A 19,413-nucleotide genomic window follows, 5' to 3' on the forward strand; every position below is an offset into this window, starting at 1 on the left:
AGCTAGCATCAAGTCTTGCTTCTGACACAGTCTAGCTGTGTTTTCTTCATCCTCTCCCTTCCACTCACACCATAACCACCTTAGTTTAGGCCCTCGTGACATTTTGTCTGGACTATTGCAGTGGCCTCTTAATTGGTTTCCCTGCATCTATCCTGCACACAGATAACAAATTGATGTTCCTCAAGTCACTGACCTGCACAAGAAGCTTCAATGGTGGGGCAGCCAGGTGGGGCAGTGGATAGAATATCAGCCTTGGAGTCAGGAGGACCTGAGTTCAAATGTGGCCTCAGACACTTGACACCTACTGCTATGTGACCCTGGGCAAGTTGCTTAACCCTTATTGCCCCACCAAAAACAAAAAGTTTCAGTGGCTTCTTGTGATCTCTAGGATTAAATGATTAATTAAATTCTGTTTGGAATTTGAAGACCTCCACAACTTGTCTCAAACCTCAATTTCCTTCATACTCATTCTGTATTCCCTCCTGACTGCCCTCACTTCTTTGGGGCTGAAGTTAAGCACGATTTCCTTTAAAATGACTTTCCTGATTGGCTCAGTTCTTCATTTCCTCCCCTCCCCTGCCCATTACTCTATTTGTTTTGTATATATCTTATATTTAATTATCAATGTCCATGCAGTGTCCTTTGATGGAATGTAAGGAAAGCAAGAACTGTTTCATTTTAGTCTTTCTGTCCCCAGTGCCCAGCACAGTCTCTGGCTTATAAGGGTTAATAAGTTCTTATTGATGGATTTTTATTGCTGAACAAATGTTTAATTGATTGATTTTGTGACCATGAGCACTTTGTGGTACAAATATTTCTCTAAGACTATAATCTACAAATAGATTGCATATCTGCATCTGTGGAAAATGTTTCCTCATACTTAATATCACAGATGTACACTTTAAAAAAAATTGTGATTTATGAACTAGAAGTTGGGTGTATTCCTCACCCTCATAGTCTTAGTATTATAGTATTTTTACAGCTTTAAATAAACATAAATATCCAATATAACCCCTCCATTTAACACATGAGTAAACTCAACTTTTAGCCAACATTAAAGAAGCAGTAAATTGCAAAACTGGGATTTGAATCCAGGTTTTCCGGTTCTGAATCTAGTATTCCTTCACTATGGCACTCTGCTGTTATGTTATATATAAATTGCCAGTCTTCAGTAGGTGAGTGAATTTCCACACTTGGATTTCTTCAGACCCATAAAATCATAAATCTGAACCTCTCTATTTAGTCTGTCAGTCAATAAGCATTTATTGAGCACCCCTTATGCTCCAGCGACTATGCTAAGTGCTGGTGATACAAAGAAAGGCAAAAGACAGTCCCTGACTACAAGGAACTAACAATCTAATATAATTCCGTAGGCTCCCCATCCCATCCCCTCACCCCCGAAAAGGATCAATGAATGAATGAAGCATTTATTAAGCATTTACTATATACAAAGCACTAGGGATACATTTCTCACCCTGCTGCACACCTCTGGACTTCATCATCCTATAAGATTACATCAACCTTGGAACTCACACTTCATCAGTACTCCCTGCCTTCAGGGCCCCTCCCTCCTTCTGATTGGAGAGGGTGTTAGGCTGAGAGAAGAGAGCCCTTCCTAGACCCTCTAGTCAAGGCCAACCATCTCTTCATTTCCCTCCTGGCTGCGCTAGTCTGGATATCATCATGCCCTCTTGCTGGATATCCTCTTCCTCCACCCTCCTTTTCTTTTTCCTTTTATGTGTTGTCTTCTCCCTCTTACATTTTGAACTTCTTGATTGTAGAAGCTGTCTTTTGCCTTTCTTTGTATCCTCCACATGTAGTAGGTGTTAATAAATGTTTACTGACTGAAATAGAGAAGCAAGACAGTCTTTGCTCTCAAGGAACTTATATGTGGGAGAAAACACATATTGAAGGTTTCAGCTACAAATGAGTAGAAAAAGTAGTATGGTCCTTAGGATACAGTGACAAAGCAGATAATAATGCTTCTTTAATGCTATTTCCACTGATGAAATCATACCAGTTTGTGATGTTGAACTATTTGACAATGCCAAAAACTTTGGTGGTAAGAACTTTCCTTTCTCAGTTTTCAGTAGCTGTAGCTATTGTAACTGCAGGAGCTGTTCCCAGGCTGCATCTCCACAGGTGTTTTATCTCAGGATGATGAAAAGGCAGTAGGCTGACAGCAATGCTGTTTCCATAGCTCTTACATTCAGGGTCCTGAGCTGTCTCTGTCAAGGTCTGAGGGAAGATGATGGTCAAGATGGTGGTGTTGTTTTGATTTGCCTGACACATGCTACTTTCCCTCTCTCCCGTAAGGTGCCTCACTACTTCAGCTAGATGTCTTACCTGCCTTTTGTATGTGGCAGTTGGTTGATAGTTGGTGGGATGCAGTGGTTAGGGGAAAAGATAATGAATTCATTTGTGGACATGTAGAGTTTAAGATATATGGGACATGCAGTTGGAAATACTAGACTGGAGGTCAAGAGGGAGGTTAAGTTTGGTTAAACAGATTTAAGAATCCATGGGAGTTGATGAGATCACGAGGCAAAAGGGTAATAAGAGAAAAGGTCCAAGACAGAACCACAGGTAGCAGGAGCTAACTTCTCCACAGTTGTTTCTCTGGATGTTGCTATGAGGATAGAAAGTGACTGAATATCAAGTATCAAAAAGAGTTAGAAATTACTAGAGAAAGAAAAGAATAATGATATAATCATTGAAAACAATGGAAAACTGGCAAAAAAACCCTTTTGTAGCTTGTGTAGCAATCAGTAAATGTTTATTAAGTCTCTACTCTGTGCTTGACACTATACTAAGGGCTGGGGATACAAAGAAAGGCAGGCAGTCCTTGCTCTCAAGGAACTTGCAATCTAAAAGGGGAAAAACATGTAAACAGTTATGTGTAAACAAGCTATATACAGGATAAATAGGAAAAATTCAAAAGTGGAAAAGTGCTAGAATCAAGAGGTATTGGGAGAGTCTTCCTATAGAAGGTGGGATTTTAGCTGAAATTTGAAGGAAGCCAGGCAACTATGAAGGTGGTGATGAAGAGGGAGAATATTCCATGCATGGAGGAACAGTCAGTGAAAATGCCTAGAGTTGGGAGACAGAAGGTCTTACTTGGGGAACAACAAGGGGTCCAGTATCACTTGATCAAAGAATACAGGTAGGGAGTGCAGGGTATAAAAAGACTGCAAAATTGGAGGGGTGGGAGGCTAGGTTCTGAAGAGCCTTTAACTCCACATAGAGGAATTTACATTTGCTGCTGGAGTTTACTGAGTGTGGGGGTGATATGGTCTCACCTACCTGCACTTTAAGAAAATATTAAATTTTAAATCTTAAAATCATTTTGGTGACTGACTGGAAGATGGACTGGAGTGGGGAGAGACTTGTGGCCCGCAGACCAACTAGCAAGTCTATTTCAGTAGTCCAGTTATGAGGAGATGAGGACCTGCAGTAGAGTGGTGTTGGTATTAGAAGAAAAAAAGGAATGAATTTCAGAGATGTTGCAAAGGTGGAATCTTGAAGCCTTGGCAATAGATTGGATATAGAAAGGTGAGAGACAGTGAGGAGTGTAAGATAATATCTGGGTTGTAATCATAGGGAACAAGGAGTATAGAGGTGCCCTCAACAGAAATAGGGACATTTGGAAAGCAGGAGGTTTTAGGAGGAAATATGAGTTCAGCCTTGAACATGTTGAGTTTATGTCTACTGAACATCCAGTTTGAGATATCTAAAAGACAATGGGAAGTCAGCAGAGAGGTTAGGGCTGGATAAGAAGATTTGAGAATCATCAATGTGTGTGTGTATAAGATGTGTATAAATATACACACATATGTATATATACACATTTTTCAAAAACAAAGCCAGACTTCTATTAGGTAAAGGATATTGGTTGAATAAGACTAGATTTAGAAATTACATGCTTTTTACCAAATGTGATTGGAGGGACAGATTTGTATCTTCTGGTTTGTAAAAACTTCCTGAGATCCCTAAATATGTTTTTTTTTCCTGATTACATGAATAAATCCATTAGATAATTAATAAATTTGTTAAATGAACACTTTCATTTCATAGATATATAATAAATTAATAAGGATTCAGTAAGCAAATTAGGAAATTATCACCAATTTATATTAATAATGTGTAAGAAATAAAACGTTTTTAGCTGAATGCTAGGTAAAAATACACGAATATATTTAAATAGTTACTGTTGGACTTTATTCATCAATAGTTTTAGGACACTCAACATCATGTTTCATAATGACATGCTTGTGTAAAATTCAATCCTTATTTTAGTAATGCTTATCTTTCTGAAATCAGTTGAGTTGTATTAAAGTTTTTTGTATTGTGCCAGGTGCTTTGGACTACAAAGGGAATATAAGATATGATCCTCACAAAGGGCTTACAATCTAATTGGAAAAAGAAAATCTTTAGGGTAAACAATTAGCAGATAAGACATTATGTAATTTACATATGAGGAAGGACAAGAATGTTAAGTGATGTATCCAAGGTCACTCCAGACCCTCTTTTCACTGGACTACAATGTTAGTAATAGTGCCTTGAGCCCATAACAACAGTTCAGGCAATTAAGAATGTTTACCCTGGAGGAGAAAAGACCTAGGAGTCTAGGGGGAGGGGAGAGCAGATGGGACTTAATGACTATTAAATATTTGATGGGCTGTTATTTGGAAGGGGAGTCAGATTTGTTCTGCTTGTTCCCTGAGGGCAAAACTAAAGGTGGTGGGTAGAAGTTGCAGAAAGGAAGGTTTCATTTTGATATAAGGAAAAACTTATTGACAGAACTGTCCAAAGGTAGAACAGACTTTCTCAGAATGCAGCTGTATTGTCACTTGTTGGATATGTTGTAGTGGGGATACCTTTCAGGTATGGATTAGACTAGACAGCTCCTCAAATCCTTACTGATTCTAAAATTCTATGATTCTGTAGTAAAGTGCTAAATAATACAGTACAGTATTAGAAAATAGAATATTGAAACTAAGGCCCTAATTATGTGCTACAAAAAAATCCAAGTGGAATTAGAAAAGAAAGAGATCAATTTGGGCAAATGTCATCAGGAAAAAGCATCACAGAGAAATCATGGAATTTGTAATTAAAAGGAACATTAGATCATCCAAGTTCACAACTTAGATGTCATTGTTCACTCCTCACTCTCACTCCCTATCCGTTCTGTTACCAAGTCCTGTTGATTCTACCTTCGTAATATCTCTTGGATATGCTCTTTTCTGTCATCACCCTGATTAAGGTTCTTAGTACCTCATACCTGGATTATTGCAGTAGGCTTCTTATTGGTCTCTGCTTTAAGTCCAGTCTATTCAGCTACTTTCCTAACATGCAATTCTATATTCTCCTCTGGAAATCTTCTTCATCATCACATAGCTTTTACTGTATGCCCTGGCTACTACCTCAATTAATTTATATCTCCAACATGACCTCTCAATCCATACTATGTACTACTGTCAGACTAATCTAACTTACAAGCTTTAGACTTGTAAGCCTGAACTTCTTAGACTTACATCTCCAGCTTCTTACATGACATCTCCACCTAGATGTTTCAGTGGCACTTCAAATTGCACAGATCCTAAACTGAACTTATTATCATATTACCTTCTCTTCCTTCTGACTTCACTATTTTTTTCAGTGGCTCTACCATTTACTAGGTATCCTGCATTAGTAAGCTCAGTTATTTTTAACTTCCCCCCCCCAATTAGTTACTAGGTCTTGTCGCTTCTATTTTCATAAAATCTCTCAGATTTACTTCTGTATTGCCACTACCCCACTTGATTGGACTACAGCAGTAACCTCCTAACGAGTATTCCTCCTTCCAATCAGTTACCTCTCCAATCTATCATTTTACTGCAACAGTTTTTTTTTTCTTTATATGTAGATTTGGTCGTTTCACTTGCAAACAGAATTCTTCAGGCGCTAGCTATTGCTACTGAAAGTTCACTTTGTCCTGACTTTAAATGACTTCAGTAATTTTCCATTGCTTTTCCTTTCCAGCTTTATCTTTCATTGATCATTTCACTCATTCTGCATTCTAGTCAGCTGGACCACTCTTTTCCTTCCAAGCTTATCCTATATCTCCTACTTTTTTACTTTTGATCATACTGCACCTTTTGGCTAGAATTTCATAGAATTCTAGGTAGGTTCTTAGGTCTAGAACTGGAAAGGACCAAAGAGGTCATCTAGTCTCACTCTTTAATTTAGAGATGAGGAAGCTAGAGCCTAGGAAGATAAAAATGTCTTGCTCAAGGTCACAGAGGTAGTAAGTTGTCAGAGATGGGATTTGAGCCCAGGTTCTCTGACTCCAGGGTTAGTCATTGTACCATGCTGGCTCCCTTTTTATATGCCACATTCCTGTCCAGACTGAAGCCTAACTTAGATTCTGTTTCCTTCATGAAGTCTTCTCTGATTCTTCTTCTTAGTAACTTTTTCCTCACACTCAATATAACACTTTGTTATGCAATTCTCTGATGGACTTAACTTTGATATATTTTCTCTCACTGCACCTATGAACTGTAAAAAGACCTAGAGAAAGGTCAGTACTTTTTGTCCTTTGTGAAAGATCTATGGGAGAATGGAGAATATGGACATCAGGTGAGAAAGTATTGATGGATTGTCAATCAGTAAGCACTTATTAAGTGGTTACTATGTGCCAGGCACTGTGCTAAGTGCTATAGATGAAAAAAAAAAAAGACAAAGACACTCACATTCTAAGGGAGGAGATAATATGTAAATAACAATCTGCATCATCTATTTCTATCTATTTAGATATTATATATATATATTATATAATACAGATATTAAATACAGAGAAAAAAGAGAGGGAGGAGGGAGAAAGGAAGAGAGAGAGAGAATGAAAAAGAGAATGAGAATAAATGGAGTACAGTCTCCAAGGGAAAGCACCAGCAGCAGGTGGCACTGGGAAAACTCTAAGTGCAGAAGGTCAGATTTGAGGTGATCTGCATTGAAAGAAGGAATATCTACATGGATAAAATTACAGATCCGTTGAATTATTGAAGTGTAGCCTATGTCAAGTATTATTTGATTATAAACTATGTGAGATCAAACTCCATGCCTTATTTAAACTTTGCAAATCTTCCAGCAGCTAGCACAGTGGCCCGTAAATAGTAGGTACATATTGTTTATTGTTGAATGAATAAATGAATGTTGTACCACTTAAAGATCTCAGTGCTTAATATGATGCCTTAATCAAAGTAGGCTCTCATATATTTACCAACTGATTTGATTTGTCAGTTGAAAATTAGAAAAAGGAGTTTAAACTTGATAAAGTAGCTAACCAGTAGCAAGATGAAAACGGTGTTTTGTTAGATTAGTCTGATAGTGGTATGTATTGTGGATGAGTTAGAAGAGATTGTAGGCAGCTATTAAATATTTGTTGCAGAAATGATAAGGATCTTAGTAGTGTAATAAGATCAGTGATACAGAGGGAAGTTGGTTCCATTACTTGAGAGTCCTAGAAGTAAATTATCTTACTTAAATGACTGTATTATCCCAAAGTCAATTTAATCATCATTATGCATTCTTGTTCTAGCAGGGATCTTTGAGTCATTGTCTTATCCTGTAATTAATCCCTAAAAATCAGTCTTAAATATGCCATTATTGAATTTGTATTTTTTTTCCTTTCAGACTAACCAACAGTTCCTGAAAACAGTAACTGAACAGAATGTGGAAATTGAGCAACTACGCAAACAACTTAGGTATTTTGGTGAAAATGAGAATTTTCTCAAGTACTTTTATTATTATTAGTATTATCATAATGCCTTTTCTTATTTAAGGGATATTAAGGTATTGTGGCTGTATCCCAAAGAGAATTGCCCTCCTCCTTGGTCTGAATCATTTTAACCTTCTTGGTATTTCTCCCAGACCCCATAGTCAGAAATTAGAGCTCAATTTCTTCAAATTGTAAGATTCGTTTTCCTATGATGGCAGCATTTCAAAATGAGTTTAGAATCATGATAAGGCTTCAAAGAATTGTCTTGAACAGAAGCAGCGAAATACGTTTTGTTCTAATATTATGTTGAGACCATTTAGATGGAACTTGGAGTCAGTTTGAATAGCTTGATAATCCTAGGCAAGTCAACTGACTTTTTTATACCTCAGATAGCTCTGTAGAGATTTATCTGCTAAGTTTTAGAAGATTGCATAAATGTTGGGATAGGAGTTCCCTAGGAGATGAAATAGATCCTTCCTATGTTCAGGTAATATCATATTAAATTTCCAGAAATGAATTTTGCTATCAGATTTCTTTGCCACATTTTCTTCCTTTTATTAATTAAATATCTTTACCTAAAGTAGTTGTTTATGGTAGCTCATGATATAATTGCATTTTTTATTACCAGCATTTCTACTAGTAGATCATTATTGTGCTTTACTCATTGTTTTAGAGGTTTTTGCAATGCAGCTTAAAATAACAGTAACCAACTTTTATAATATCATACCTTACTTCTTTGCTGACAGTCATTATACTTATTTTGGATTATTTACCTGATCCAAAGCAACAAATACGTAGCAGTCTTGTATTGATTGGATAGCATTTTCAGGAAATGTAATACTGTTCTGCAGAAATTAACAAATAAAAAAAAATTTGTGCACATTATTAGTTCATCAAAAGTTTAAATAAATTCAGTGAATTCTTATCTAGTCTAAACAGGAAGTAGTTTCAGGATGGACAGCTGATAGCTATAATAGAGAATATTTTAAACTGTGGGTATGATTTACTTCAGTAATCCATCCGTTCCTCTAAAGGTATGTCTGAAAATAACTCATAAGTTGAATTGTGCTTTAAATGTAACAGGAGTGGTCATCACTTAAAGGAACCTTATATGGCTTAATAGACATAATAAATATGTTTCTTGAATGAAGGTATAGTGGAAAGAGCATTAGTTTAGAATTGAGGTTACCCAGCTTTAACACTGTCAGATGTGTCTGAAATTGGTCAAACCACTGGACATCAGTTTCCTTTTATGTAGAATAGGGGGTTATATGATTTATTACACATACACACATTAGACTTTTCACTTTCTCTTTTCTTCCTGTATCCAGTCATTTGCCATGACTTCTCAGGTCTGATTCCACTGCATTTCTCGAATCTATCCTATTTTCTCCACTTGTGCCACAAACACTCTAATTCAGGTCTTCATTACTTCTGGACTAGAGTATTTCAATTACCCACTAATTAGTCTCCCTGGTTAAATCTCTCACCTCTCCACACAGTTGCCAAAGTGATATTTCTAATTGACAGATCTAACCCTATCACTACCTTTGCTTAAAAGTTCCAGTGGCTCCCTATTACCTCTAGAATCAATTACAAACTCCTCTCTTTATCTGGACACTTCTGCTTCCACTGTGTGTGCCTGATATCTAGCCTCAGATGAGAAAACAAGCAAGGCCTTTCTCTGACCAAGGTCCTTTCATCTCTTGCTTCACTCGTGCCCTGAGGAAAGCCGGCTAGAGGCCAGTGGAGTAGCTTCAATTTAAGCCACCACAGGGCAGCTTGTACCTCCGGTTGTCAGCCTGATCTCCCAGCCTCAATGTGGAGAACCTCTGGTGCAAAGAAGAGCAACTTTGACTTTAGTTCTTCCGTCTCCTGCCGCTGTTCCTGTCACTTGAGGGAAGAGTTAAGAGGGATGTTGGTGGGGGGTGAGACTTTCATCTCCTACTATACATGTTCAACTTCCATTTTTTTTTCTGTGGCATTTCCTGCCTATCTCCAGGCTTCAGAGGAGATTGTGCAACAGAACCTCATCTGACCTTGTGCCTTCCACTTTGTGCTACATTTGTTTCCAGTCCAATCTCTAACCTTCTTTGAGAAGGGGAACAGTACCTTCCACTCAGTGATGAATATTCTCCTTAGTTTTTTTATTTTTATTTTTTATTTTTAGGCAGTTGGGGTTAAGTGACTTGCCCAGGGTCACACAGCTAGTAAGTGTCAAGTGTTTGGTCTGAAGCTAGATTTGAACTCAAGTCCTCCTGACTTCATGGCCAGTGCTCTATCCACTGCACTACCTAGCTGCCCCTATGATGAACATTCTCACACCTGGTCATACCCTATACATCCCAGTAATTCTGAACCACTGTAAGTCATTATCTAAACCCGACCCCTATCCTCTACCATCCTTGATGTCTGAATTAATTATTGACTTATATTCAGAGATAATGCAGAGAAAAACTTTAGCTCAGCTTGTCTCAATTATCATTAATTACACATTAATGGATTTTGAACCAATTGGGTTTGACTATACCTAATAAGATGCATTATTTTGACTTCTCTTACTATTTATTGTTTTTTTTTTGTACTTAAAAAATATATCTTCAGGTGTGTTTAAATTTGTTTTATAAATCATTTAAACCTTTCCTGGTGAACGTTTTGATTGCTATTTGCTCAGTTTTGCTAATCATGTGATAACTATCTCATCCAATTTAATTCAAATTCATTTTCAAGTATTGCTTTTGATTTCCCGTTTACTGATTTTTACATATAAAACTGTCCCAATCCGAGTCTGCCTGAGGATGGATTTTGGATTTCTGGTCTGATCAAAATGACTAACCTGTATACAGAGAAAAATGTATATATTCTTATTTCAGACAGAGCTGATCTCCTTTGAATGATCTTCTTCTAGACAGTTGGCCACTAAGTCAGAAAGTATTTATTAAGCCCTGTGTTAGACTCTTTACTTTCAGAAATGTCCTAGATTTCACTGTTTTTATTTTCCACTGTGTTTATCACATTGTTTTTAAATATCTTCTAGTACTAGGGAACAAAAACTCTGCAAGAGTATTTAGATCAAGACAGCAGTAAAACACAGCAGGAGCTTACAGTGCTGATAGTTTGTTTCTACCTGTCCAACATGTCCCCAAACCATTATTTTTCCCCTTAAACCTGACTTTCTATATCTCTCTGTTTCTTTTGAGGGCACCACTGTTCTTTCAGTGGTGAGTTCTTTTAGGCACCCAGGGTTTCATCATATTTTTTTAGTCTTCTCTATCCTTCATCCTTTGTATCCAGTCACTTCTCTCGTCATTTCTATCTCCACAAATCTCTAGCATCCATCCTTCTTTCTACAACCAATGCCACTACCCTATTTCAATCCCTCATTGCCTCTCATCTGGATTATTATACTTGGCTTATTGGTCTCCCTTCTGCCTTCTCCATTTTACTCCGACACAAGCATCAAAATAATCTTCATAACTAGATGACTTGCTAGGTCTTTGAGAAACTTAATGTTCTGCACACTGGCTTGCATGCCTGGAATCTTATTCGTCCTTAACTTCATGTTTCGGATTCTTTATCTTTATTCTAGATCCAGTTTAATTGTCAACTCATTCACAGAGCCTTCTCAAACTTTCTAGTTTGCTGGTATTCTTCACCCATTTAAATTCCTTTCTATTTACTTAACTGTATATGATGTATTGCCCCAGTGGAACATAATTCTCCTTAAAGGCAATGTTTTTTTTTTTTATTCCTGCTACCTAGCACAGTACCTTGAGCATAGTAGGTGCTCAAAATTTGTTTATTGAGTCTAATTTGAATGGAAGAATTTAAGTCAATCAACAAAGTTAATTGTCAAATCAAACTGCCAAAGTTTAGAGTTGAGGGTTTTTGTTTTGTTTTATTTTTTAAAATTATTCTTTGACCGGTTGAGTCAGTCACATGACAGATAGGTTGGTTAGGTCATATTTGTAGAATGTTTCATAATGATTCAGGTTATGAATGCTAAATATCATCATATTATTCCAAGATAAAGGTATTTTTAAAAAAGAACTTAGTAATAATGAATCTGGACATCTGCAAGTACTCTATCTGCCAAAATCAAAGTAGTTGATAAATTTTTGGCTTTCCTTAAGAGTAATTTAAGTCTTCAAAAAGTAGAAAATATGATAGAGAACTGATATTCTAGATCTTATCTTGACAACAGATTGGCAGGCATCTTAGCTTTTGGGAGAGCAAAATTAAGAAGATACAGAGAAAGGATAGGTAGGATCCCATGGACTAAAATTATTATAGGAAAAGTTGACCCAATAATAATGGGAAACCCTCAGAAACAAAATGCCAGAGTTAGAAACAAGAAGAGGAATAAGAAGATCTGCTTAAACCTAATTTTCTTTGGTAGTTGAATGATCAGAACTAGATAACATTCTGAAATAATTGGTGAATGTGATAATTGCTCATGCATTGTCAGTGCTTTGTCAGATTTTTTTTAATATCTCAGAGAAGCAGTTCTCAAAGTGTGAACCAGTGGTCCCCAGAGGTATCAGACCCTTTCAGGAGGTCCACAGTATTAAAATTATTTTCATAATAATACTAAAATCTTTTAATTTCAAATGTAGTAAATATTGATAGATATAATAGATATAAAAGCTTTTCAACAATTTTAAGTGTAAAAGAGTCCTGAGAACAGAGAGAGAGAGAGAGAGAGAATCATTGTCTAAAGAATGAAGTTCTTTAGGACAAGAGAAGGTAAATCTTTCCCTTATTTTCAAAACAGGGAAATGAGGGAAGTTAGCCAGTTCTAAATATATAGGTATATAGTAACTTAATAAATATTTATATTTTTAGCAGTATTTTTTGAAAAAAAATAGCTAGATTGGTTTCATTTCATATCAGAATTCTAGGATGTGTTATTACAGGGATGATTTATGAACATTTAGGAAAAAATATAGAAATTACTAAGAGCCAACATGGCTTCACTGAAAATAGGTTATGCTTAATTGATGTTACTACTAGACTGTTAGATCAGGTAAATAATGTGTACTTATTGTACAAATTCATCAAGGTATTTAACAAAGTGTCTCATATTGTTCTTGTGGCAAAGATAAAGAGTTGGCTAAATGACAGTATAGTTAAAAATTTTGAGCCAGTGGAATGACAACTCAAATAAGATCTAGTGCAATACCTGCCTCATGGACCCACATTTCATCCTTTGTTGTGGAATTTTTATTTTCCTAGTGACTTGATTGAAATCATAGTTTCCTTATCAAATTTGAAGATGATAAGAACCAGGGAAGAATAGCTAATATGTTGGGCAAGAAGATCAGGATCCAGAAAAATTTTGACTGAGTAAAACTATGAGCCAAAACTAAGAAAGTTGCATTTAATAGAAATGTGAAGTTCTAAATTTTGGTTCAGAAATTCAGCTTAAGAAGAAAAAGATGTGAGAGATATAGCTAGACAGTCAATGTTAAAAAGATTTGGCTTTCCATATTCAATTCATGTACAATACAAGACCCCATTAGTTTTCTTCTGATCATAAACATCAAGAAAGCTATAAAACAGAGAGAAGATGTATGTGAAGAGGGGATGACAATGATAGGTGGAGTGCAGGTGTCCTAGTTTGAACGTGAGGAACAGGTTTATGGGAAAGTTAATAAGCTCACTTTGGGACATAGTTGTAATAATAGCCCACATTTAATGTTTATAGAGCTCTCTATGTATTTCATCTCCTTTGATCTTCACAGCAGCCCTTTGAGGCAGGTGCTTTTTCTCCTAATTTAAAGCTGAAGAAATATCAGATGAGAGTTAAGTGACTTTCCCAGGTTCACTTGAGTAAGTGTCAAAAGTACTATTTTAACTCAGGTTTCCCCAACTTCCATAGTTGGTGAGCTTGAGGTACTGGTGGAACCCTCAGGTGGAGTTTAATTTATTAAATGCCTACTATGTGCAAGGTGCTGTGCTTGGTTCTGGAGATATAAGGCAGAATTAGGCCTTTCCCCAAAGCATTTTGCATTTTTTGGTGAAGATAACATGTACATATTTAACAATATATACATATGAAGTAATTCTTTTGAAAATGGAACTAGCAGCTGGGAGACATTAGGAAAGGCTTCATATAGACCAGGGGGTTTTGACCTTTTTAGTTTCATGGGCCCTTTTTGGAGTCTGGTAAAGCCTATGGACTCTTCAGAATAATGTTTCTAAATGTATAAACAAAATGGATAGGATTATAAAGGAAACCAATTATATTTAAATAGTTATAAAATATTTTAAAAACCAAGTTCATGGGTCTCAGCTTGAGAACTCCTGATTTAAAAGGTAGTGCTTGACTTTCCCCTGGCACAGACTGCCATACTTTTTCCATACGTCCACCTTTTGGTTTCCTTCAAGACTCCATTCAAATGTCAAAAAATTATTTGAAGCCTTTGCAGTCTTCTAGTTGCTAATATATTCCCTCCCCAAACTACTTTCTATTTGTTTTTATGTATTATATGTATACGTGTCTAATCCGTTAGAATGTAAACTCCTTGAGGTCAGAGAATATTGTATTTTTGTCTGTTTTCCCAGGGCTTAGCACAGAGCTTGGCATATATAGTAGGTGCTTAATAAGTGGTTCCTGATTAACTGATTGATTAAAGGAAATGGGGGATGTAAGGCTTCCTCAAACCAGAGGTAAAAAGAGTATGGGTTTTATGTATGGGGAACAACCTACAAAATTACATAGAGATAGGAGATCATGCATGAGGAATAGCAATGACCAGTTTTGGCTGAACCATAGAGTTCATGAAAGGAAGTAATATATAATAAGGCTGGAGAGTTATGTTGAAGCCAGGTTGTAAAAGGCTTTAAGTGACTAATAGGAATTTGTATTTGTGTTTAGAGGTAATAGAGTGCCACTAGAATTTATTTGGTAAGTGGCGTGGTTAGATTTGTGTTTTAGAAAAATCCCTTTAGCAGTGTCATGGAGGATGAACTGGAGAGGGAAGAGACTTGAGAGAGGGAGATCAAACGGGGCTGTTGCAATAATGTGGGTGAAAATTCTCCAATTTTCAAAGAAGGAGAATAGGCAGTTTTCAAAAGCAGAAATTCAGCTTTTAAATAACTATATTAAAAATGCTTTAAGTCACTAATAATTAGAGAAATCTGAATTGTAACAACTCTGAGGTTCCAGTTCACAACGATCAGATTGACTAAGTTGACAAAAAAGGACAATACCAAATACTAGAGAGGCTGTGGAAAAATAGGTACAGTAATACCTTCTTGGGGGAGCTGTCAACTCGCCATTCTGGAAAGCAACTTAAAACTCTGCTGAAAAAGTTACTAAGCTATATAGCACTCTACATCCTTTCATACAAGTCTTTTGATGTTTCTCTGAAACTATATCCTTGGTAATTTATTATAACACAATAGTATTCCATCACATACAGATACCATAACTTGTTCAGAAATTCCCCAACTGCTGGTCACTTCCTCAGTTTCCAAATCTTTGACACTACAAGAAGAATGGCTACAAATATTTTTGCACATAAAGGTCCTTTTCCTCTTTACCTAGTCTCCATGGTGTATAAAGCCAATAGTAACCAGCAGTCTCCTCTAACCATATGCTTTTAGCTATTTGAGGTTCATCCCAGGACTTCTCAACTTTTTTTTTTTTAAGAGTTACACCAGTGCAGGTTGATAAGACTTTTTCATTGACAAAATTCAAAGTCAGCAAATTGATAGATCAGCAATTTCAACAAATATAAGCTATATAATATTTCATGAATTAATTATTCGACTTTTCTTTTTAAGACAAGCCAAATTAGATCTCAGAGTTGCTACAGCAAAAGTGGAAGAAATGACCAAATTAGTCGAAGATCTTCAAGGACAGATGCAAAAGAAGGTATTCAGATATTTCTAAAACAGTTAAGAATTTGTATACGTGTCATCAATGTTCTTCTTGTTTACAAGATAATTTTCATTTGAAGTTGAGACCTCTAAAGATTGAGAGGAGAGTTAGAAGTTACGTCAGTCACTTTTTTAATCAAAATGTTAGGAAATGAAAATAACATGAAACTTTCTCAAAAATTTGGAGAGATTTAAAGAAAGAATTAAATTTAAGTTCAGTCCACCTAATCAGTGAGATAGGATAATTTCCCCATAGCATATAACCTTCTGAAGCATGTTATTATGAGATGATTTTTCCCCATCTGTTGAAAAGTTTAATAGAAAAAGTAGATTTGTATGTGACAGGGTGTTTTACTACTTTAATTTTTTTTTTAATTTTTGCTTTATTATATGGAAGTCTTCATTGCAAAATGAAATATCAGCTTTCCAAATAATCTTAACCAACACTTTTAACTGATTTTTCCCCAAATCCTCCTACATTTATCATTTTGTTTAGTTGTCTACTTTAAGCAAGTTTCAGATAGTTCTAAGTTTAATTATTTTGTTAAACTGTTAATAATGCTAATTTGTTTGTGGGAGAGTCAGCATAAAATAGGGGAGAGGTTGAGATTGCCTGTCAGGCACTAGCCTAGCTCCTTAAAAGATACCATTACCAGTGTAGCGAATATGTAACAAATAACATCTATGTAAAATGACGTATTTGTTCTGTGCAAAATAAAATGTTTTTATTTAGCTTTTAATCTTTTAAAAATAGTACAGCAATTTTATTTTAAAATAACTTCATTACCTTCTTAAGTCCCAGGAAATATTCTTAACCCCCACTTTGCTTTTTTATTTGCTATTTGGAAAATGCTAATGTAGTTTAAAATTAGCATGATTTTTATTGGTCATTTCCTTGTGCTTTTGCCACTATTCAAGCATTAAAATTCAGGGTAGTGGGTTGGATTTCTTCAATTTGTTTTATAGAAGTAGCCTAAATAATTTATCTAAATTTGTTAACAGTGAATAATTTGTAGTGGGATTTTTTTTTTGTAAATATGGGATGTGTTTGTTACCTAATTATATAACAAATATAATTTGAGAAGTGTTACACCAATATGATTTTATTCCTTCAATCTGGTTTAAAGGTAGAAGATATGGAATCTGCCCAAGGAAGAGAGGAAGCATCAGACAGGCGGTTACACCAGTTACAATCTAGTATAAAACAGCTAGAAACAAGGTAAGTTTCTAAAAATTATAATTAAATATGGTGTGATTTTCAGTATATCTTCCAACCTAGTTTTATTACTTTTGAGATTGTTTCTACTGCATGCATTATTTTAAATTTTTTATTAATATCTTTTGCTTTTTCCTTTTCTTAATCTATGAATATTCCACCTGTCCCCTCCCTTCCCCAGGCAACCATATCTGTAAAAAAGGGGAAAAATCAGGTCAGCAACACTAAACTATGTCAAGTAAATATCAAAGTGTATATGATATTCCATTGCTCCCACCTCTCCAAAGGGAAGGAGCTATATTTTCTCATCTGTTCTTTACAGCCCAAATTCTCCTTCCCTTCTGTTCCCACCTCCTCTTTCCTCTCTCCTCATCTCTCACCTCACCTCACCTCACCTCACTCTTCAAAGGAAGTATGGAAATATAAGATTGTGTCCTTCCAGATCTCAGCTAAGCACCCTTGGGACTAGGAAAAACTCCCCTGTCACTGATATAGCTCATTAGAGATAATTTTCTTTTACTATCTTTCACTTTGGTGAACATTTTATGAGCTATTAAAAAAATCCTTAAATGCCTGTTCTTTATATCACTTGTCATCTCAGTATCTCCACTGCAAATGTCCCTTTAATCAGGGTTAAAATTTAGTCATCACATTTCTTTGAAGGATGAATTTCTACATAAAAAATTTGAATTTCATATAATGAGATGAAAATTCATGTAATATAATGAAAAATTACAAATTTGAGTTTGTTTAGCCTAAATTGGGCCCTCACTATATATTGCTTGGGAACCCTTTTATTCATGTCTGATTGACATTGTATTAAACTATTCAAAGCAGCTATTCCAGAGCTGCTTGTCTGTCTTCAAGGTCCCAAAGACACTTCAGTAGATGACCTCATGTCCTATTTTGCTGAGACATCAAAGCCATCTGTTGTGCTTTCTCCTATCTCACGTACTCCATGCCTCAAAACTTCTGTGTGTTTACCATTTTCACTTCCATTGCCCAAGTGGCCACTGGATGATGGCGTGTCCCATCATATTCAAGCAAGGCTAACTCCTCTACTTGAGCCCTTGTTTCAAACTCCTAATTGTCTTCTTTGGAGCTTTTCTCATTGGTCATTTCCTTTCTTTTTTTCTGTTATTTTTCAATTTTTTCCTATAGTCTAGTTCCTTTCCTGATACCTATAATTATGCTTAAGCAAGAAAGAAAAAAAATCAGATCATCATAAAAGGGAATAATAGGCAATTAGTAAATGCAGAAAAGTGAATTTTGACTAGGTCTTCCTTCTTCTCTATCTAGATAGTAAACATTCAGGTCGTTTTTCTTAGCCTGAGGGGCAGAAAAAAGACAAGTTTTGCCTTTGTCTTTGCTATTTAAAAAAGAGAGGAAAAGAAGATAGAGTAGAAATTTTGTGAGAGCAACATGGAGGGGGATGTATGTTCCTAAAAATGACATTTTCATGGAGTTTTTAAAGGAGTGATTATTTTAATTTGCACATTTGAAGGTATAGACGTATTTTTCATGTGTTTTGCAATTGTGTGTTTATGAAACTACTTAACATAAAAGGTTTTTTTTTCCACTAAAGATTTTTTTTTTCTAGACAGAAGTCAGTTCCATTAGCAAGCTTAGACATTTTCAATGCCATCTTATGTTATATTAAAGGGAGATAATCGTAACTTAACTTGTGCAAGACTTATAAAAATCTTCTATATGATGTACATTTTATTCTAAAATAAAACTCTAAAGATGGTCTACTGATAATATTAGCTAGCATTTACATAGCACTTTAAATTTGCAAAATGTTTTTACCAATATCTCATTTAGTTCTCACAACAGTGTCGAGAGGTAGATTTTACAGATGAGGGAACTAAGGCATACAGAGGTTAATAATAGTTAACATTTACAGAGCTAAGATTTATATATGTGACAAGCACTGTGCTAAGTGCTTTACTATTATTATTATTGTTATTGTTATTGTTATTATTATTATTGTTATTATTAGATTCTCACAACTACCCTAGGAGGTAGGTGCTGTTAATTATCCCCAGTTTACAGATGAGGAAATTGAAGCAAACTGAAGTTAAGTGATTTGCCCAAGGTTACACAGCTAATTAGTGTCCAATTCTGGAACTGAACTTAAGTCTTACTGATTTCAAGTTCAGAGTTCCATCCACTGTGCCACCAAGTTGCATCTTCAGGGGATCTGTGTACCTTTGATTGTCAAGGTCTCAAGTTTAAATTAGATCTATTGCTGATTTGTTTCCTTTTCTTTAGTAGACTGCTCAAATTCTTTTTGTTTCTGGCATCTATTTTATAAAATGTTAATTAAAGTAATTTTCCTGTACACATGTTGAGGGCTTATTGATTTACATGCAACACATTGAAAATCCAAAAGAATTTTGTAATTACAAAATGTTGATGTTACTGTAATTTTCTTCCATTCTAAAGATTAGCACCATTTGGTTTATTTATCTATTTTCCTGTCTATATCTATTTTTCTAAATATTTATTTCCTAAATATTATCTATTTTCTCCTAAGATCTTTTGAATTAAC

At 35.5% G+C, this 19,413-nt stretch overlaps 1 protein-coding gene across 3 annotated transcripts in view; it reads left to right on the forward strand.

Moving 5' to 3' along the window:
- The window catches only part of SCLT1 (sodium channel and clathrin linker 1), a 254,552-nt gene that overhangs the window by 80,897 nt on the left and 154,242 nt on the right, over positions 1 to 19,413 (forward strand). For all 3 annotated transcript variants that reach the window (XM_020974031.2, XM_078148099.1, XM_020974034.2), the window contains 3 exons: positions 7,672 to 7,742; positions 15,548 to 15,638; positions 16,771 to 16,862. In XM_020974031.2, the coding sequence (XP_020829690.1) occupies positions 7,672 to 7,742; positions 15,548 to 15,638; positions 16,771 to 16,862 (254 nt within the window). The remainder of the gene's footprint in view (positions 1 to 7,671; positions 7,743 to 15,547; positions 15,639 to 16,770; positions 16,863 to 19,413) is intronic.

This window comes from Phascolarctos cinereus, unplaced genomic scaffold (assembly GCF_003287225.1).
Source record: "Phascolarctos cinereus isolate Bilbo 61053 unplaced genomic scaffold, phaCin_HiC Scaffold_9;HRSCAF=440, whole genome shotgun sequence".
NCBI classification, from domain to species: domain Eukaryota; kingdom Metazoa; phylum Chordata; class Mammalia; order Diprotodontia; family Phascolarctidae; genus Phascolarctos; species Phascolarctos cinereus.